This window comes from Antedon mediterranea, chromosome 11 (genome assembly GCF_964355755.1).
Source record: "Antedon mediterranea chromosome 11, ecAntMedi1.1, whole genome shotgun sequence".
Taxonomy (NCBI): domain Eukaryota; kingdom Metazoa; phylum Echinodermata; class Crinoidea; order Comatulida; family Antedonidae; genus Antedon; species Antedon mediterranea.
The window spans coordinates 2,781,624-2,804,393 of NC_092680.1; the positions used below are offsets into that span (position 1 = coordinate 2,781,624).

Consider the following 22,770-nt stretch of genomic DNA (forward strand, 5'->3'; position numbering starts at 1 on the left):
AATAAAATACAATCATTTTAAAGTTAATATTGTGCCTTAAAAGGGGTTATTTGATTGTCAATTGGCTGTGTTTACAAAGGGCTGCCACACACGCTATGGCTATACCATATTCTTTGGCTATACTAGAAGAGCAGCAGCTGGAAAGATGACAGCACAAGTGAAGAATCTCTTTTTCTAATTATTACACATTATTTAGGCCTACTATTAAATATTGTTTTTTTATTAACTATATTTTTTTACATAAAAATTGATTTGTTTAATAAAAGAAACCATTTGGTTTAGCGACGTTAATTGCTGGTTTGAGGAACGCGATCGCGCAGGCGATCCGTAAAAATGATGGACTGATCGCTTTCGGAAATTCCCTTTTATTGTGTAAAAAGAGTGATGGTCACAAATAGGAGACCTAGCTACGCAAGAAGGATCAAGTGATTAAGCAAGGAGTTCTTAATTAGAACTCCCTATGTAAGCAGGCCTAGAACCATACCACACACCACAAGTGGCGAACGTCCCCTACGAAAAGCAACACGTGCGCAGTGTAACTAAAATGAACTAACTTTTTTTGCGGGGCTAATACTAATAGAGACGGCAAATGATGTAAAATCACGAATTTTCTTTGTAAAATAAATTGAAAATACACTGGAAACGGCGGGATTACTAGCCTAGCTATTTTATGATACGATCTTGCTATTTAGTAATAAAAGTAATATTTGCCTGCTGGCTATATACTACAGAAAATGCACAAAATCATCATATGGGCTAGGCCTATGCCTAGGCTAGTCTGGTTTGAAAGGGCACTTCAGGAAAAAGGGGGTTCGTTCGAACCCTACGAACCCCCCTGGCTACGGGCTTGATTTATCCTTTCCGACGGGGTGCAATCGATCCTCTCCGCATTTTTTACTTGTACTTTATTTTTTATTTTTAAAATTTTATTAAAACTATAATTCCATAACCTAACTCCAGTAAATATTGATAGATTTTTTTTACAAATGTTGGTAATGTAATTTATTTAGTCTTTATTTTATCGCTTAAAAAATCACTTATTACCATAGTGCGCATATTTTGTTTTTGTTCCAAAAACCATCTGTTTTCCATGATAATGAAACAGGTGGAAGAGAAGTCTATTTATAAACAGTGTCCTTTCACAGTGACCGCCATCAGTAGCACAAATCACCATCTACACATTACATAGGTCAGATATGAGTGGTGTTTTGGCGCCATTCATGTTGTGACGAGATCTTGCGAAATTCCACGTTTTATAATGTTTATAATGTCTGCGCTTAAAAATCATTACTATGCACTGTGTATTGTTATTGTTCTCAAAACAACCATCTGTTGCCCATGGTAATGAAATCAGATTTGCCAAAATTATTTGAAACATAAAAAATACTTTAAAAACTCCAATATTTGTTATGGTCCAAAACTTTGGAATTCTTTAGAATCCTCCCTCCTGGCTACTCAATGTTGAACACATTCAGTTAGGTCTCTCCATCTCTATTTCAGTGTATTGCAGGTAAAAAGTTTAACATTTTTGTATTGTTTTGTTCTTTTCTCATGCCATAATGTACTTGTATCTTAATTTAAGTTCATTTATATTTCGTGTGTGGAGAATAACATTAACAAAGATAGCATATAGGCCTAGCTGTAAAGATATCTCTATAATTCAAACTAAACTTTCTAGTTAAAACTGATTAATCTGTCTAGTTAAAACTAAATATCTCTCTAGACATCGTTCTAGAAAAACATATCTATTTAAAAACAACAAGCATTCTCTCCAAATAGGCAGTTGTTTGGCTCGCCATATGAATCTCTTACGTCTGTATTTGTTGTTGTCTTTCGTGTGAACCCACCTTTATTATTTCCACTCTTTTTCTTCTTTTTTTTCTACTTCTTACAAATAAGTTGAAACCAATAATAAGAATATGTTAAAATGTTAAAAGGTTTAAATACTTAATTTATAGAAATTGTATTCTGGGCCTATACCCATGACTTTAAACAATGCATTAAAATAATGTTTTATACATAAACAAACAATAAAAATTTGGCTTCAACGATACAAATTGTAACCATAACAAATATATTTAAAACAAATTGTAAATTGGTTCAGAGCCATCGGGTTGGTGAACATCAGTCCAAAATACGCAGATTTTTTTCCAAAATACGTCAAGTTGAGGGCGCTATACTAATCCAAAATACGCGAGTCTTTCCAAAATACGTTGACTTGAGGGCGCTATTCATTTTCCAAAATACGCGAATTGTCCAAAATACGTCAAGTTGAGGGCGCTATAAATTATCCCAAATACATGAATTGTCCAAAATACGTCAAATTGAGGGCGCTATTTATTTCCAAAATACGCGATTTGTCCAAAATACGTCAATTTGCAATTTGGGACCGCTAGTAATTTTCCAAAATACGTCAACTTGAGGGCGGCAAACTTTTTTTCCAAAATACTAGAGCCTTTCCAAATGTATCATATTGAGAGTGTAAGGTAAAATTACAGTTTAATGTATTAAAAAAATGTTTCTTGGAATAAAACAAACAAGTACATTTTAGTTATAAATGAAAGTATTAGAAGGCATATTTTTTTGTAAATAAAATGTCATAGAGTAGGCAATTATTATTTTTCAATGTAATCATTTATTACTGAAAAACAACAAATATATGCCAACATCAGTCAATAGACAGTGCCTATAATATACGTTAATAATGTCTGAACGATGTACGATTGCATTGCCAGACGTAGCTAGTTTAAATGCGGCATAAACCGGCTACAAAACCAGCATGTACGTATATAGTATTTAAGTATAGTCATAGGTATGTGTTATATATTTGGTGATCTACAAAATCGATATTTTTTCCGAGCTCGACAGGCCAACATCGCTTTCAATTTAATGTACAGTACTTATGGTCTAATAAGTTACCTAATCTGAAATCTAACATAATAATTATTTCATATAATATATAATAATAAAAAGCATGGTATTGTGATTAAAATAATATCAATAATTAATTGGTTAGAAGAAGTAAAGGAGTTATTTAAATTGCGTATTTTGGAAAATGAATAGCGCTCTCAAGTTGACGTATTTTGGAAAATTACAAGTGGTTCCCAATTGACGTATTTTGGACAAATCGCGTATTTTGGAAAATGACTAGCGCCCTCAACTTGACGTATTTTGGACAATTCGCGTATTTTGGAAAATGAATAGCGCCCCCAAGTCGACATATTTTGGAAAGACTCGCGTATTTTGGATTAGTATAGCGCCCTCAACTTGACGTATTTTGGAAAAAATTCTGCGTATTTTGGACTGAATTTCACCAACCCTATTGCGTATGAATTTGGTTTGTAGTACAGCGCCGCCAACGAATTAGCGCATTGGAAAACCATATGATAGATAATACGTTGAGCACAAGAATCATTCATATTTGTGTATTGACCTAGACGAGTTAAATATCCAAAAAAATGTCAAAAAAGGAGGAGACAGAGTTCATTTTCTTTTGTAATGGACGGAAGGTGGGTAAAACTTATAAGTAAAATAACTTTAACTTATTGTAATTATTCAATGTGGATCCTTTTTTAAGGAATTATTTGTCATTTCAATTTCTTTATCTATAATTTTCAGATTGTTGACCTAAATATTGATCCCAGTATGACGTTACTCAGTTACCTGCGTCGAAAATGTATCCTTATTACAACAAAATCGTAACCCAACTAATAACATATTTTGTATATACATAAATATTAGTAACAACTATTAGGTTTCACATTTAAACAGATATATACTGTACATATACTATTGTTTTTACTACTTTGCGGAATTTGTTTCATGAATGCATGTATTATAAGGGACCCTTGCACTTTATTTATATACACGTGTTATAATTTCATTTTCATTTTATAGTTGTAGTCTCTCGACTATATATTATATGTCAACCAATATATGTCAATTGTTAATGTTATGATATAATATTTTTGGTCAATAAATGTTTCTTGAATGAATGAATGAATTTGACCAACAAACCATAAGATAAAATATACAGAGATAAATTGATAAAGGACTGTTAAAATAAATAAGATTACTGTAACTACAAGAGTAGCAGTCCCTCTGAATAATAGTCTAAGGACAATGCTACAGTGTATTTAGAGCAACCAAGCGTATCCGTCGTTGTCCACTATCAAGTAAGTTTGACCAGACCACTATCAAGCCATGACCATACTTGACCATACAAAATATAATACAGTACATAATACAAAAACATTGGCACAGGGCAGAGCAGAGCAACACATTACCCTTTGCAGCAAATTAAACAAAAACAATAACAGAACAAAAAAAAAACATTTTACGGAATATATCATTATTATCTGTTGGATCACTGAGTTTATTGTATATTAGACCAGTGTGAGAGATAGCACTTTTTAAGGTTGACTAAGTCGTGACAATTGTTTAGACCTTAATTACTTTTCAGTGGGGCTAACAGGATCCAAGCTAGGTTGTGGTGAAGGAGGATGCGGTGCATGTACTGTTATGGTGTCTAGTTATAATAAATTGACAACAAATATAACGTAAGACAACTACAACTAGTAGACTGGCCAAATAACTATATGTAGTATTTTGTATTTGTATTCAAAGAAATATATCAAATATGGCTAATTGTGGCCTACGTCTTTTCAACGTTATATTTTAACTAAGGTTACAGTAGTGATAATAAGAAAAGTTTTTTAAGATTATATCAGCATAGTAAATCAGAATAAAAATCGTTGATTTGACGGAAATAATCAGTAAGGTCACGCAATGTAACAAATTAATAATTATTATAATGGACCAGAATGGACACTTGCCAGTTAAACCCCACTTATTTTTTATACAGTACCGGTATATAAAATGTAAAATGAACAATTGTATTAATTTGGCAACCATCTCGCTGTGACTGACATTAAAAATTAATTACTAGAATATACGCGTGAACTACTACTGGTCAGTAACAGTATCTTTAAGATCTAGGCCTTCACAAAGCCGCAATAAAGCTAAAACGGTTGAAAAAGTCATTCAAGAATAAATTAGAAAATACAATTAATTAGGGATTAGGGTGAAGATATAATCTGTAGGCCTACACTACACCAAATACACACTGCACAATAATGGGAAATGCATTAGTGTAGGCCTACTAAAGTTGAATGACAATTAATTATTATTGAATTACAGTCGACTCCGCCTAAGTCGAATTCGCGTAAGTCGAAAAATCGCGAAAGTCGAATGTTTATGAAAGTCCCAATTCTTTCCTATACATTACACTCATTTTCAACGTATCTACGATGCATGGTCAAGTTGGTAAGTCACGGTCAATGTGCATTGAACCGTATAGGACAATTTATTTTTGCAGTCACGTAGCCGTAAACGCATGTTTGACAACAGTATGCCAAGTGTACCTGACGTCAGTAACAACTGTAGAGGGGATTGGAAGTATAGAAGACGGATTACATCCAGTTCAGGTGTTTGTAAATGCTAATACTATTATAAAACTTTTAAACCAATATTTGCTTTAAAAAGCGTGAATCACTCTTTTTTTCGTTGTGGACAACCACTGCAATTTGTTTATTCTACGTAAAATACTATTTTTATTTGTTTTCACATTTATACATCCAACAGCCAAGGACAATAGCAGGCTTTCTTAAAGACACATTACAAATATATATTTAAAAAAAAACACAGAACAACAACAACAAGACGAAAACAACAGGCAGAAAAGTTACGAATAAAAACGGTTAAAATTTTAAAAATTAAAAGTTATATACACATACAGTATTTATTCAATTTAAATTAATAAAGGTTTTGACCATTGCAGCATCTGGATGATGGTGTGTTCCCATTCTCATTGTTAGACTATGTTTTACAGTAGTATCATAAAATTAATCGTACATACATGTAATTCATGTTTTATGTAAAGGAAAGGATAGCAAAAGCACATGGTTCTCAGTGTGGCTTCTGTACCTCTGGCATCGTCATGTCTATGTACACCCTCCTGAGAAACAACGATCAACCATGTATGCCAGACATTGAAGACGCCTTTCAGGGCAACTTATGCAGATGTACTGGTTACCGACCAATCTTGGAGGGATACAGAACTTTTACAAAGGTAATATCATTAAAAAATAAAATGGAATCGAAATCTGGCTAGCAACTATTGCTGATAACGTGATATTTTGGTTTGCCTATTTAAACAGAAGGAATTCGTTCTTTTGTTCATTTGTTACCATTTTTACAAAACACCGAATTTTCCTATTTTATATTTTCTATAGAATAAATAATTGTCCCTACCAATGATCCTATATAAGATCATCAATCATATGAACACTGAGCGTTAACATTGTAGTGTTTTTGTATTCATCTGTGGAAAATTACTTCCATTTATTGTCATATGCATATAAAATATACATAGAAATCTGACTGAACAATACTTTTATAGATTTAATCGGTTTGTAAAATTATTGTTTATGCTAATCTTCATGAGTGTGTGTTATCGTTAATAATATTTTGTTTTAAACCAAGCCCTTTGTAATTTGTAACTGTATTGTTTTCATTAATTTCATAACGTCGCAATCAAATTAAGGTTTTTAATTCCAAAGGAATCAGAAATTAATGGTATTGGATGCAAAACGAATTGCAAAACATGTTGTCAGAACAAAAAAGGATCGAAAAAAGTTTGTGCAAATGGAAACACACAAAGCTGTAAATCCAACAGTGGAATCAATGGAGTAAGTATCATTGATAAGTGACAACTGTAAAAACAAGAATTTTTTCTTACTATAACAACCTTCTACATGCATCTCAATATTTATCAGCAAAAGTTTTCATAGAATCTCTTTTCCCAGACGTGGTTTGGGGTGTGCCCAGCCTGAGTTTCCAAATACCCATTTTTTCAGCCGTAGTAAACTTTAAGCTACCGCATGATAACTGTTTCCTAATGTTTCCATTCTCTTGAATATACCTGCCTAAAGGAGCTATATATAATTGTTTATAATAACAGTCTAGCCCATGAAGGCGTGTTTAGTAAGTTTGTAATGTCTTGAGTTCAATTACTCCAGGCCTACTATGTGAATTACGATAACGGCTTTAGAACGTAAAAATACCCCTTATTTATAAGCAAAACAACTATCCCATATTAAAGGTTGGTTTAGTGTTATGGTACGAATAGTTCTAGAATAAGATAAGATCTAATAAATGTTTTTTCCTTCTACACATGTTTTGCACAAAGAAGAAGAAGAAACTTGATTAATCCATGGGTCAAACTTTGAAGGTTAACTTTCTTAAAAGATTATACAATGTTCGGCAAATAAAACAATACGCTTTCTTTTACAGATTTCAACAACTTTGTTTCAACCATCTGAATTTACATCGTATGACTCTACAAAAGATATCATGTTTCCACAAGAGCTTATTTTGGTAAATATCAAACCTTTATTGTATAAAGCTTGTTTCTCACTAGCGACGCAACGTAACGCAACCTACGTAACGTAAGAAAATGCCCTTCCAATAATTGTGTTTGTCCCTGCCTGCGTGAAATCAAACCTGCGATGTTTGTAGCATGCACTGTTGCGTCGTCGGTTCCCACTTGTGATTACGCAATACGCAATACATCGCTGCGTTGCGTCGCTAGTGGGAACCACACTTTAGATTATGTATGACGTCTCCTCAATCATGTTTTTGTTTCCATTTCAATTTCCTCAAGATGATAGAAAATGAAAAGCCAATGCCTGTGCGCTTTACGTGTAATGACGCCACATGGTTACGACCCGTAAATCTTCAACAGATGCTAGATATGAGAAAACGGTTTCCAGACGCAAAAATTGTTGCAGGAAATACGGAAGTTGGTTAGTATCAAATTCTGCATATGTCATTGATTGTACTGACTATACTGACAATCATCTAGGTTCGATGTACGTGGTGTTTTAATGCATTTTATTTCTGTTACTAGGTTTGTACAGTATGTAGAGACAATGTATAAAATCCCACTTAAAATCCGTATTTCACACTGGCATATTCGGATATTTTTGTATATTAGGAGTTGAAATACAACAGAGAAAAATGATATATCCCGTAACAGTTTCGGTTGCCCACGTGACTGAATTAAACATTATTGAGTTGTATGACGAAGGTGTAAGAATTGGAGCATCTGTAACGCTGTCACGAATCGACACATTCCTAAGAGACACGATAAAGAAGACCCCAGGTATTAATATTATGCATAAAATATCCAGGTGACTATGTACAGTGGCGTACAATGGTTGTGCTGGGACGGGGTGGTTAAGAATTGCTATACTGTGTGCAAGATAAAGCTTGGTTCCCACTAGCGACGCAATCTACACAACGTAAGAAAATGTCCTTCCAATAATTGTGTTTTCCTCCGCCTGCGTGAAATCAAACCCCTTTGCGTTCTAGTGGGACCCGTACGCTTTAGAATTATGACGTCGACGATCTATATTTTATAAAATGCTGAACCAGACATTTGAATGAAAACTCTAATAATAATAATTTAACATTATTATTATACCTCAAGACTTAAGAAACTACAAAATAAATTAACCACAAACTCAATTGTTTGTGTTTGTTGAATTCTTCTACTTTACAGATTACAAATGTAAATCGTTAGTTGCAATTGTCGATATGCTTCACTGGTTTGCTGGACAGCAAATTAGGAACGTTGCAGTAAGTTTATCCGCGGAAATAAAAAGTGTCTTTTGCGCTTGCGTATTCATATCCCACTTTTTGCAATACGTAAAACTTCACAAAACCAATCACAGGATTATGAGTATGCTACTCGCTCTCTGCAAATATTTGTGTATCTCTTAAGCTCTGTTTATCACATTTTATGGACATGATGTCATATCACTAATATATTTGGGAATATCAATACCATATTCAAACTAGTTTGATAAGTGTAGACAGAGCTTTAGTGTCTCCTGTTCTCTTTTCTTTTTGAATATTTTCATCAACAAACCATGCCTTAAATATTTATTTTAGGCTGTTGGTGGAAATATAATTACCGGAAGTCCAATATCTGATTTAAATCCAATATTCATGGCTGCCGGGAGTACGCTCGAGTTTGCTGACACCGATGGTAATGTTCCAATATTGTTCGGCTAATGTTTTTTTTAATTATTATTATTCTGGCCCTTCCTTTAATAATAATAATTCATGCTTATATTATTCAATTCCACGTACAAAAGCCTATTGATGAAACATATGAAGCCTACTAATTAGCATAAATTATAATTATTTCATGATACACATTCAAATGTTATTAGGAGTTCGGCGTATGGTCTCAATCAAAAATGATTTTTTTACTGGCTATCGGAAGAATTCTATGAAGGAAAATGAAACTCTGATTTCAATTACTGTACCTTTTACAAAGCAAGTAAGTTTTTTCGAAAGAAATCATAGTTCGACTTAATTATTCTATACAAACTTACAACCAAGGGATACTGTTCATATTAAGATCGTTTTATAGATCTTTTTCTCTTTCTTTAGCTAATATTTTATTAAGGTCTAACGAAAATATTATTTCTTAGATATGATCTTGTAGGCCTATTTGAAGTCCATAAGCCTTTTTCAAAGTGTTACATTGTCAATTATTCTGTAAAGGTTTCATCTCTGTTGACTAATGCAGTATCTGTATTGTGTTTCTAATGAAATGCAAAAACAAAACCCCAAAAACTCTGGATTATAATTGTAGTGTGATTAGCAATAAAGAGAATAGTCTTCATCTACAGCATAACATAAATAACTACTATCGTGATACGAATGATTAAAGATGGCTCATAGGTATGGGGCGCCGAACATGTCACCACAATGTTTATAGAGTTCAACCATACACAATTTACATATATTTGTTATTTTTCTTTTTCACAAAATAAAGACAGAATATTTTAAGGCGTTTAAACAAGCACATCGACGCGATGACGACATAGCAATTGTCAATGCTGCATTCAGAGTGGACTTCGACGAGAATACCATTAGAGACTGCACACTCGCATTCGGTGGAATGGCACCAACAACAAAACTTGCAGAGGAAACCATGAAATTGATGATTGGAAGGTACGACAGGGATCATAATAATAATAGTTTATTTTTAGCACATAAGCAAGCTGTCAATGCACTGCACATAATTACACCAGTCATTTTGGATTATACACATATGGAAACATACTCCCATAATTATGTCAATAACATCAAGGTGTGCATATCGCAATAATTATTTTATTAGACCATTAGACTAAAATCTTTAAAAATAATTATACAAAGTGAATTTACAAGTTTTAAAATGTTACTGATGAAGTTGATCAAAATTTAAAAAAATGTAATAATAATGAATTATGATGATGACATGTAAGATGATATTATTGTGAATAAAAGTGGTGTTTACGCCACAAAAGAGAAAAAAAATTATAAATAATTATAATACACCTAATGCAAATTGTTTATGCAACGCACCAAATGTAACAAATGTATTCACAACGTCAAAGTTGTTACAAAAGTGAAAACGTAATGCATACATACAGTTCCCACTAGAACGCAACGCAGCGACATATTGACGCAGTGCTGTATTGCGTAATCACAAGTGGGAACCGACGACGGGAGAGTGCTGCAAATATCATAGGTTGATTTCACGCAGGCGACGGGGGCAAGCACAATTATTGGAAGGGCATGTTCTTACGTTGCGTAGGTTGCGTTACGTTGCTAGTGGGAACCAAGCTTTACAATATTTCGGAAAATGTTACATTTCAGAGTTTGGGATCAAGCATTGTTTAATGACGTCACTGCTCATCTTGCCAATGAGATGTCGATTTCACCTGGTGCTCCTGGTGGAATGGTCGAATACAGACAGTCACTTGTCATTAGTTTCTTCTTCAAGTTCTACGTTTTTGTTAGAATGGATAATACAACTAAGGTACTATATCTACTATTAAACATATTATATACAATAAACAATACAAAACGGAAGATCACACTAAATTAGGATTTTCTCCAATTTAGTGAAGAGATTTGAAGATCGTAACAGATAGTTCGTAGTACACATAATAAGATCATTTTCACTATTCAAAACTCTTATTCTAAAACCATATCAAAATATTCATAGTAGTTTTTATCTTGGCAGAAATACCAAAAAACAATAATATTAAAACCATTTAAAATATAAAAGCATTGTACACATAGGTACATGATCAACATGTAACAACAGTATCATGTACAAAAGTTAAAAATAACTTATCGTCTGATAGCAGAATGCAATGTATGTTTGTTGTATATCTAACTTATTGTTAAGAATACAGAATTTTAAAGACGGTCTTAGGGATTCATTTTTTCTTGAATTTCTGAAATACATATTATTTGTTTATCTTTGTAGACATCTAGTAAGGAGGAGTCTTCGGCGTCTATTCCATTGAAACGTGGTATTGTGGAAAGCACTCAAATGTTCCAGGTATGATCAATGAAGCGCATACAAGAACAATCTAAAATATGATTAATTACCGTAATAAATTTGTTTTACAAGCAGATATTCAATTTTATTGTTTCACAAGTGTGTGCCCTTGAAAAAATCAATTTCCAAGAATATCTGAAAATGAAAATTCTACTTCCTTATTTATGTCTTAATTCTATTTTTTTTCTTCCATAAGCCCAGTTTACAGTAGTACAAGAAACAACAATAGTGGCAAACTTAATCTTCTTTTTTTTATTTACAATTATTTATAGGAGGTTAGCGATGACCGGTCACCTATTGATCTTGTTGGTAGGCCAGTGGTTCATTTATCAGCCTATCAACAGGCCACTGGGGAGGCTGTTTTTGTTGACGATATTGTTCCGTTCCAAAGTAAGCAAACGTAGGCCTATATCGTATAGTAGTATGATTCCATTGTTTTAATCCGCTGAAAACGTTAGAAGTAACAAATAACAACATAGGGTGCATAGCATTCATTTCGTAAATAAACAATCTCTTGAATTGAATTATTCGCCGTCATAATTGCTAGGAAAACTGTAAACATAACCTATATAAATTAATAACGCCCTAAACAAATAATATTTACAGGCACGTTTAATGGCCATATATACCTCGACCCTTCTCACTGGAAGTCGCTATATACTGGTTATATTCCTGCCACGATACGATAACCACCATGTGAATTGATATATTCCGGTGACGATGCAGGTACGATGCACGTATCTATATCGGCATCAGGATATACTGTAGATGTGTGAGAACAGGGCTTAAGTAGTTTATCGTGGTGGTGGTGGTTGGAAAGGTTTTTTTTCGATGACAGGCTATTATTGCCTAGAAAATGCATGCAAATATCTAACATTATCAACAATATCAACGCGAAAACGACAAAATAAACTATAAGCCATATTGACTTATTACTGTACATGAATATATTATCATTTTTTATTCAGATGAACTCTTTATGGCCATAGTTTTCAGCCAAAAAGCACATGCAATTATAAAGTAAGTTTAATTTTTTTAACTGTTATCAATATGTTTTTTTTACTAAAGAAAAAAAACATATTTATATCTATCTAAATGGTCTGTGAATTACTGCAATAAAGCACTATGAATAAAACTCAGAACTATTTTATGAACCCGCACAACTTTACTTTTTTTAAAATTATTTATTTTATATTTCATGATACCAACAGGACCGACGCAGCGGTAACACACACACAAAATAAATATAAATATCAAATTCTGCAATTAACAATTCATTGTTCTAACTAATTATCTTTAAGCAACTTTACTCTGTTGATCGCATTCGTCTATTATTCTATTAAACGTATTCATTTTTATATACTAATTTTTTGATTTTAATCTGGTGGCCAATCTGGTGGCCAAACTAGTGTAACTTTGTTTTTTCAATGTTAATGTTATATGTGTGTGCAGAGACATAATAAAAACAAACAAACGTATTATTATTGGTTAGAGTTTTTATTTTGTTTCTGACAGATCAGTAGATGCTACGGCAGCCCTGGCTATTCGTGGTGTCCACGTCTATGTTGACCACAATGACGTTCCGGGAAATAATTTCATTGGGAACCCGGTAAAAGATGAAGAACTGTTCGCTACAAGTAATGTACGTTCATGATTTATAAATGTAATATGACTATGTGATGGATATCTAAATTATGGTTTTACAAAAAATATCACATTTTCTGATTTGTATCAAATTATCAAATTAGATGACTTTAGAAAAATACACAAACTGGGTCTAAATGTATACTTTCTTCTGTCTCAACTGTTACTATCTTTACCATTAAATATTTTGTTTGTTACTAATGTTGTCCAGGTAACTTCAATTGGCCAATACATTGGAGGAATTGTAGCAGAGGATAGGGATATAGCGCAACGAGCAGCAAAATTAGTTAAAGTAGAATATCAAGAATTGGAACCAATTATCTCAATTGAAGTTAGTATATAGTATTGGTATAATAATAATAATATAATATATCAAATTGAATAGCAATTCTATTCCCTTTAAAGTTATGTAACCTTCGTTAACTTCACTGTAATAGAATATGTATTTACTTTTATCAAAGAACTTATTACACAAGAATCTCCTGTTCTTCAATTTGCATTCAAAACACAGTACCGGAAGTACAGGGTTAAAAGGTCAAACTGGGCGACGCCATTTCACAGCATGGAGCAGCGCCCCCTCCAAACTAGGAAGTCAATTACTCTACCCCCTAGAGTATTAGCAGATCCCCCCTATGATTTTGACTTTCTAATTTGATGCGGGCGCCCTACTCCTCAGTCAATTACTCTATCTCCCCTAGAGCATCAGCAGATCCCCTCTATGATTTTGACTTTCTAATTTGATGCGGGCGCCCTACTCCTCAGTCAATTACTCTATCCCCCCCCCCCCTAGAGCATTAGCAGATCCCCTCTATGATTTTGACTTTCTAATTTGATACGGGCGCCCTACTCCATAGCTCACAATGGCGCCACCCATAGCTCTATTCTATCCCACAATGCCTTTGGAAATTGTTACGCGCTTCGGACGAACAGGAGATTCTTGTGTTATAAGTTCTTTGCTTGTATACATGTGTAATGTAATACAGTATTTGAGATCCTCATAGGCAATTATATTCTTCTATCAGAATTATATTTCCGCTCAGCTCAAATCTACTTAGTGTATGTAATTCTCAAATGTTTTTCCATTATTTATTTTTCAAAGAAAATAAAATGTGCAGTAGCGAAATCAAACATAACAGAATATAAAGACAATTATAAAATGAGGAAGAAGCTACCGTAATATATCCATCATTTCATTTCTGATATATAATAATTTCATTATTAAAGACATAATTATTGTCCCCCCCCCCCCCCCCCAAAAAAAAAAAAAGGTTTAATCAAGTTATTCACTTTCACTAAGGAATTGCACTAACAGTATAAATAAACAACATAGATTAAAAAATCCATTGTCTGACAAACAAATTTGACTATTTTTTTTACTTTAAATTACAGTTCTTTCAAGTAAATATTTTTATATCCAATTTTTGATAAAAGTGAATATTCTATTACGTGACATTAAAATGGCAAATTTAACAAAGACATTGCCAGGAGACAATATATAGTGTAAAATAGTATAATATCATAGAAGTGTATTTGAAATAGGTGTGGCCGTGGGAATTCTTAATTATTTTTTTTTTGTATTTGAAGGATGCTATTGCAAAAAATAGTTCCATCGAACCGACTAGGATACTAACAAAGGGTAGTGTATTAGATGGTTTCAAATACTCAGACCAAGTAGTAGAAGGTGAAATAAAAGTTGGCGAGCAAGAACACTTTTACATGGAAACACAATCGTGCATAGCTATACCCACCATCGAAGATGATGTCATGGACATTATAACCTCGTCACAGACTCTAAAATCAGTACAGGTATTTTTAGTCGCGTGCAACGCGACTTTACAGCTCACTATGTCGGTCGGTTGGTCGGTCGGTAAACACTAACTTGTATATGACCTTATCTTGATATCAGTTTAATCTAGCTAAGTCAATTTTTCACAGTATATTCCTTATGGCCATGAATCAATGTGGTTATGTTTTCACGGTGCGCAATAAAAAATTACGCGGTCTACGCACGATTGAACGAAATCACGTTTGTAATCATATCTTCACAAGCATGAATCACAATAAATAAAATTTGGTACTCATAAATTTCAGGGCATAAATCATCATATGGCAATACAATTACGTGCGTAGCGCATGTAACGCATGCGTACGCGCGCTTAAAATTTTCAAAATTGTCAACATTTATTTTCGATGAAATAAGAGTACGTTTCGGGCAATTTTAAGCGTTTAAAAAATTGCCATGAGTGCGCAGATTTCTGCACGCGCACTGCGCGTTAAATGTTAATACGCACTCTTTATGCCCGATTTGTGTTTTCTTGACTTACTTTTCAACTCGAAATTACGTTATACGAGCACGTCAAAAGTGACAGGCTACGCACGTGTCAATTAAAAAAATATAAATGTTTTTAAACATTTTCAACATTTTTAAACATGTTCAGCAATTTCGGTCCGTTGGTCGATCGGTTGGTAGGTTGATCGGTCGGTTGGTCGGTCGGTAAACACTAACTTGAGCAGCACGCGACTGCAGCCATCTATATGGCCTTGTTTTACTTATTTTGTATTTTAAAATGACCATACAAATAAAAATGTGCCATGTGAAATATGTGCCATGTGAAATATGTGCCATGTGAAATATGTGCCATGTGAAATATGTGCCATGTGAAATATGTGCCATGTGAAATTATGAAAATGATTCATCAAGCAATCCACTTTCCACTATTTTCAGTGTTGGAATCGTAAAAAGTTTCCATATCATGAACTTGGAAGTAAAGCTAATTTCGTAAACAAGCTTATTAGGAGTATTGGCTAACACAGTGGCTTCTTTTTAACTTTGTACGATAGTCTCAGTAAATGAAAATATAATTTTTACATTACAAGCAAAAAGCTACCGGATGATAATTGTATTTAAATACTGTGGAGCTTTGAAGCTTTGCGCCAGTAATTGACCTATTCTGAAGTACATTTTGTTGTTCATAAGTACATTTCGCAAGTAATTCTCTGGTGGGATTACCAGCTAACATTGACATAAACTCAAGTAATCTGTATATTCTATTCCTTTTAAATACTATAGGCGGCGGTTGCTGATGTCATCGGTGTACAGTATCATAAAGTCAGAACTCGAGCAAAACGAGTTGGAGGTGCGTTTGGTGGAAAAGAAACTGGTAATATTCCACCAGCCGCTGCTGCCGCCGTTGCTGCTAAATCGTACGTACGCATTACTACGCAAGCAATTGTTGACCAATGACAAGCGACAGTTCAAATAACCACTCGCTTGTAATTGGTCAAATCATAGATTATTTCCATATGGGTTTAAATAGACAAAGTTACGATAATTCCTTAGTTACCCATTTAATATGCATTCATTTTAAAGGGTTTCTAATATATATTATTAAATCCAACAATATATCGTTGGCTAAAATATCCTTACTTTTCATTTCATGCCAAATGCATGATAATATTATGAATATTATTATTTATCGTGAACAAATTTGATTTATTTAAGGTGCAAACGACCAGTACGCTGTGTACTAGACCGTAACGACGACATGGCCAGTACGGGAACCAGACATGCCTTTCTTGCACGTTATAAAGTGGGGTTCACCAACGATGGAAAGATACAAGCATTGAAAATTGATATGTATATGAATTGCGGACATTCTCAAGATTTATCACTGAGTGTAAATATAAAGTTTTTTCTTGTACTGTATTCTGTATTTCATCATGCGAGTTTTTTTAAACGATAATATGAATAATAATGTTATTTTATGCGATAATTCTTTTTTAAAAAGATGAAAAACAGATGTGTTCCTTTAAATTAAAAAATATACCTGATCAATTTATTAGCTTACTACATAAAATTTGAAAATATAATGTTATAAAAACTTTGTGAATACTGATATCGAAAACATTTAGTAGTTTATTTTCTTTTGGCCTTTTAAATCACTGTGCTACTGTAACACAAGGCTAACAGAAATGTATCTTTTAGTAGTTTTACCGATTGTTAAAAAAATATATATATTTTTAGATTGTAAATTGGAAAGTTTGTCTCTGATTATCTCCTAATAATTACTGGTTTATAGGAATATTCTTTGAAACCTTTTTCGAGAAATGTTGCAGGTTGATTTAATTTCATTTATTGTACACATAGAAACATGGTTTAAAATTGTTGTAAAGCAAACTTAACCACACTATTGTTTTTGAACTTCGAAGTTTGAATTCTGGTTGGAGGTTCTTTAAAAAAAGTAAACTCTGTTACTGGAGGATTGTCATTTTTTTCTTATGCAGGATCACAAAGACTGAATAACAAACCTCAGCAAACTATTTTGTCCAGAAGGTACACCTTACTTCTGCACAGTATAGTTTTCAGCAACTGGTCGTCTAAAATTAGCAAATTTTTCTTGTAAAAATCGTAGTTTGCTCAAGTTGGCTTTACCGTACCATTAATTGAAACAAAATGTGTTAATGAAATTGAATTCAATTATTTTTATGATTCTTAATCAGGTGATGGAACGTGCCATGTTCCATGTACAGAATGTTTACTACATCCCGAATGTAGAGGCGCATGGGTACTGTTGCAAGACGAATATATCTTCAAATACGGCTTTTAGAGGCTTTGGAAGTCCACAGTCAACATTGGCGGTAGAAAATTGGATTTCAGACATTGCTTTGGCTTGTGGGATCTCACAGAACAAGGTATATGCATTAAGCCAATTTTCCACTAGACGAATTTAAAGCGTCAGCTTATACGCATGCGTATTCATGATTCCATCTTCCAAATCCCTCTCTACGCATGCGTATAAGCTGAAACTTAACAGTTAATAAAACTCCTATTTATTTTGTATTCATTTGTTATTTTTTGTTATAAGGTGCGGGAAATCAACATGCTTCAAGTTGGCCAATCAACATATTTCAATCAGAAAGTTGAGGATCTTCAGTTGCTGAAGAGATGCTGGGAAGAATGCCTTGATAACAGTGAATATAAACATAGACAGTCGCAAGTAGAAGAATACAATAGGTAAATAACGCTCGAGCTGTCATTAATTGTTCATAATACAACTATCCGCAAGAATACTATTAAACCATTTTCATATTATGAATAAAATAAATAAAACATGAATAAAAATAAAAGAAAGTTGAGTAATTTTTCAGATTATGAGAATGTATTGTTTATTTTGAATTTCTTCCCATGGAGCATTATTGAATATGACGCGCCATGCGATTACGTAGCTATTGCGTCTAACTGTCATTATGTACATAGTCATTTTGTCTGACCCAACTGACTTTCAACTTGACAGATGTATAGTTTTGTTGGCATACGGTTTATACAAAAACTCATTATTATTACTGTACTACTATTATTACCAGCAACGTGTAAACACTAACATTTATGCATTTTTGATTTCACAACTGATTTATTATAATCAATTTTCAGATCAAAACGATGGCAGAAACGAGGAATCGCAGCTTTACCAATAATGTACGGAGTTGGTTATTCGAATAGATTTTTGAATCAGGTTTGTTACTTATTTTGATCTTTGAGAAAAAAGCACTTAAATCATATATACGATGCCATTAGTACATTCTTTCACAACTTTGCCAATTTCTTTCTTGAAAAACTACAGGCAGGGGCGTTGGTTATTATTTACACAGATGGAAGTGTGTTATTAACACATGGTGGGGTTGAAATGGGTCAGGGGTTGTACACGAAGATGGTCCAGGTAGCCAGCCGAACGTTGGGCATTCCAGCAAGTAGAATTCATACCAATGAAACTTCAACAGCTACAGTACCAAACACGTCACCAACATCTGCTAGTGTTGGCTCTGACTTGAACGGAATGGCTGTTAAGGTAAACTACTACATTAATAATTAACTAACATTTTAATTTATTAAATTGATACTTCCCAAAATATACATATCCATATATATATCCAAAGGCAAATTACTGAAAATAATGACAATGCTGTGGGTATCAATGGCTGTGGAGATACAAAATAAAAAAAGCAAAAAGCTAATTCAAAACGATAAAGTAAAACAACCAGAAAAAGTAGCAGAGCTTTCGCGCAACACTAGCCCTTCATCAAGTAAGAGTACTTGGACAAAGTAGATAGTATTAAGCAGACAAGCGCTGCCTGAGTGGAATGGAATAAACGAAATAAAACAAAGAAGGCACAGGCTGATGAATAGAGGGTGTAGATAGTAAGATATATATTTGGTATGTAGATATATTGGTTGGTATCCATATACACATCCCAGCAAACAGAAGGATTGGAAAGTGGTAAACGTGAAATAAACTGGTTAGTTTTTAGCTCAACATTAGTTCTTCTATTACAAATGTTTTGTTATTGTTATTTTGCTGATTAATACAAGTAGTTTGTTTGTACCATGTTAGATTGCATGTGAAAAACTTTGTAAAAGACTTGAACCTTACAAGAAACAAGAACCGAATAAAACGTGGAATGAATGGGTAAGATAGCTTTGAATTTCAACAGGCTAATATTTCAGTACAAACTGAACACTTTACAAAGAATTTAGAACTTAGTCAATGTTATGGTTTACCGTGGAACAAATAAAGATAATTTGGAACTCATACATTGTTTGTTGTTCGCATGTAGCAACTTCACTCCCAAAGACTTTTTAGAGCATGTTTGTTAAGGTAGAGCTCACTTACATACATACTTACGTACATTTCTGAAAACACATTTCATTTTGCAAGACCCAACTCATCCCTACACTGTGTTTTTGAGGTATACATTACTGGTCCATCATCTCTCCTCAGTCAACCAATTTGAGGTTCACTGCTATTAAGAGCACTAAATGCACGAGGATGATGTTGGGGTTCTATGTTTTTTCAAAGTTTTTTTTTTAGAAATATGCAAATGATATAATAAATGTAAAAGTTGATTTTTCAACTGATGATTAAATAAATTATTTATTATTTTGTTTAGGTAAAGGCGGCATATTTTGACAGAGTGAATTTGTCTGCCACAGGTTTTTATAAGTAAGTGCTTGAAGGGTTCTACAAAGGTAATTGTAAAAGGGTTTACAAAAACTTACGAGTTCTACAAGTAATTGTTAAAGAATGATGCTGTATTATTATTACGATATGATATACTAGAGATATCTAGATAAAGTAACAAGAATCACCATGCAAGATATTATTACTATAGTGATAGTAAATTAATATATTTTAAATTGTTAAAGGACACCAGACATTGGATTTGATTGGCAAACCAAATCTGGAAATCCATCGTATTACTTTACGTATGGCGTGGCGGTGTCAGAGGTAGAAATAGATTGTTTAACAGGAGATCATGTTGTTTTGCGTACAGACATCGTAATGGATGTTGGAGATAGCATTAATCCTGCCATCGACATAGGCCAGGTACGTTTGTAACCGTGCGGAATAATCAACAGTAATGTGATGTTTTAAAGTCAAGCTAAAGCCTAAAGCTCTGTCTACACTATTACACTTTATATGACAAAAAGTGAGATGTGCCAATTTATGGACATGGTGATGTCAATTTGCGTTTAAAAAAGTTTAAAATTTCCAAACGTTTATAGTGTATTATTTCTGAAAGTATTATTTCTGAAAGTATTAATAATCCTAAACTACTGTTTAATTTTGAAAACGAAAAAATGGAAATAATGATGAAATATCTATAGCTATTCAACAACTTGTATGATTATCTTGAATGTGATTTATCAGATTGAAGGTGCTTTTGTACAAGGGTATGGATTATACACGTTGGAAGAACACAGATGGAGCCCCACCGGTCAGTTACTGACAAAAGGACCTGGTTTTTACAAGTTACCAAGTTTTACCGATATACCTGTTACGTTCAACGTCAGCCTGCTTGACGGCGTCCCACATGAAAAGGTTGTTTGCTCATCAAAGGTAGGCCTACACAGAGTTAACACATATCTATTGGGGTAATAATGTGCAGCGCATTAAGAGCTTGCGTATGTGCGCTATATAAGAATGAACTATTATTAGCATTTTTTAAAACTTGTATATCTTAATTTTTTTATGTCCTTCCCACTTTTATTTATTACTGTAATTTAACCTGTATATATGATTTATTATTAATGAATACAATTCAATTGATTGTTTTAATGAAATTGAACGATTTTGTTTGATTTTTATTACTCGGGGTACCCGAGTCTAGGACTTACTAATTTTCTCCTCCTCCTCCATCTGGACACTATTGAGTAAAAAAAGCGATTTGTAAAGTACAACTCCTCCCTTATTCGTTGTAGTATGAAGCTGGGGTTTGGCATGAATATACTACAGGTACATGTCCTCAAAGCTATAGAGCCAGATTTTTAAATTTCAAACCGGATGCAGCCATATCACGTCTAAAAAATGGACCTTATAGCCGTATTTGGTAGCAAGGTTGATGTGTATGTGACGTCGCATCCCGTCTTAGGACGTCATTACAGCTTCTTTTGCTGTACCACGAGTATTGCACATTCGTGCTTGTTTAAAATTATATTTAATAAAAGTTGTATAAATGAATTTCTTAAAGCATAGTCCTAAGCTAAATATTGTATGGAAAAAAATTGGGGAAAATTGATAATGAAGAACTATAAACTAGAGGGACTAACATTCAAAATATCGAATCAATCGCTTGCCTCACTTTTCCAAATTTATTATGTTATGCTTAACAACATTGTGAATGCCGTATTATGAATCATAAATAAATCATATAATATTGATATCCTTCGATAGGCAATAGGTGAGCCGCCACTACTATTAGCTGGATCAGTCTTTTTTGCCATTAAAGATGCCATCCGTGCTGCAAGACGCGATGCCGGTAAAGAAGAGATATTTAGATTGGACAGTCCAGCAACTGCCGAACGAATCAGGATGGCATGTGCAGATAGCATTACTGAAAAGGTGAGATCGACTGTTTAGGGAGAGAGAGAGAGAGCCTTTTAGGCTGGTTCCCACTACGCAACTGATCAGTCAATGTTATACCCGGTTTTGTTAACTCCGAGAACTTGTTACAATTCCTAAGACGACGACAACTCACAACTGGTTTCAGATTCTGAAATACTTTTTTAAAAACCATATTACCGTACTTTATTAGGTCTAATGCTATTTATTTGTTTTTGTTTCAGTTCCCTCCTGCTTCACCTGGCACCTTCACACCTTTCTTTATCAGATCATAACGGTTTTATTTGGGATTCTATAGTAATACCAGCTTTTATCAAAAGAAGACACTACAACTAATGTATAATAATGGACGAACTTGTATTGTTTTATTGATGGACTATGTAGTGTATCAAACGACACATTTCCAATTGTATGTATTGTGTATGAAATTGGACAATAACAGTTTTTTGAATTTTGAATTTAGATTAAAAAGTTTGTTTTAATTTTATTGTAAAACCAAAGGCAAATTACTGAAAAAATGACACAGATGTGGGTATCAGTAGCTGGATCTCAATAGAGATATAAAAAATAAGCAAAAAGCTATTTTTTTTATTAAATAAGTTTCTACTTCAAAACTTAATGTTTATAAAGCCTGGTTTCCATAAAATCGCTACACCGTTTCCATTGAAATCGCTACACGCGCAAATGTTGCCGACGCGCATCGGGGAGGTCTCTCCAATTCATCGCAGACAAATCGGCAAAGTTCAACCATGTTCA

The 22,770-nt window shown here is 33.5% G+C and overlaps 1 protein-coding gene across 1 annotated transcript; it reads left to right on the plus strand.

The window, feature by feature from the left end:
• Positions 1-3,458: 3,458 nt before the first annotated feature.
• On the plus strand, positions 3,459-22,289 carry LOC140063021 (xanthine dehydrogenase/oxidase-like). The gene is made up of 31 exons (XM_072109448.1): positions 3,459-3,509; positions 3,619-3,676; positions 4,463-4,559; positions 5,378-5,486; positions 5,942-6,130; positions 7,354-7,437; positions 7,724-7,865; positions 8,057-8,224; positions 8,624-8,700; positions 9,016-9,112; positions 9,300-9,409; positions 9,911-10,089; positions 10,780-10,942; positions 11,399-11,473; positions 11,746-11,863; positions 12,442-12,493; positions 12,989-13,115; positions 13,329-13,448; positions 14,702-14,923; positions 16,188-16,321; positions 16,620-16,794; positions 17,618-17,809; positions 17,983-18,131; positions 18,549-18,630; positions 18,739-18,963; positions 19,507-19,581; positions 20,063-20,115; positions 20,319-20,499; positions 20,824-21,012; positions 21,847-22,014; positions 22,239-22,289. Exons 1-31 carry the CDS (start codon positions 3,459-3,461, stop codon positions 22,287-22,289), a joined length of 3,912 nt encoding a protein of 1,303 aa, XP_071965549.1.
• The last annotated feature ends 481 nt before the right edge of the window (positions 22,290-22,770 follow it).

Bases quoted from the DNA above. Each gene is read 5' to 3' on its own strand.
- LOC140063021 (XM_072109448.1), top strand. From the start codon at position 3,459: ATGTCAAAAAAGGAGGAGACAGAGTTCATTTTCTTTTGTAATGGACGG. The intron at 8,701-9,015 runs GTAAGTTTATCC...TATTTATTTTAG, and splicing joins AGCAAATTAGGAACGTTGCA to GCTGTTGGTGGAAATATAAT. The intron at 13,116-13,328 runs GTACGTTCATGA...AATGTTGTCCAG, and splicing joins AACTGTTCGCTACAAGTAAT to GTAACTTCAATTGGCCAATA.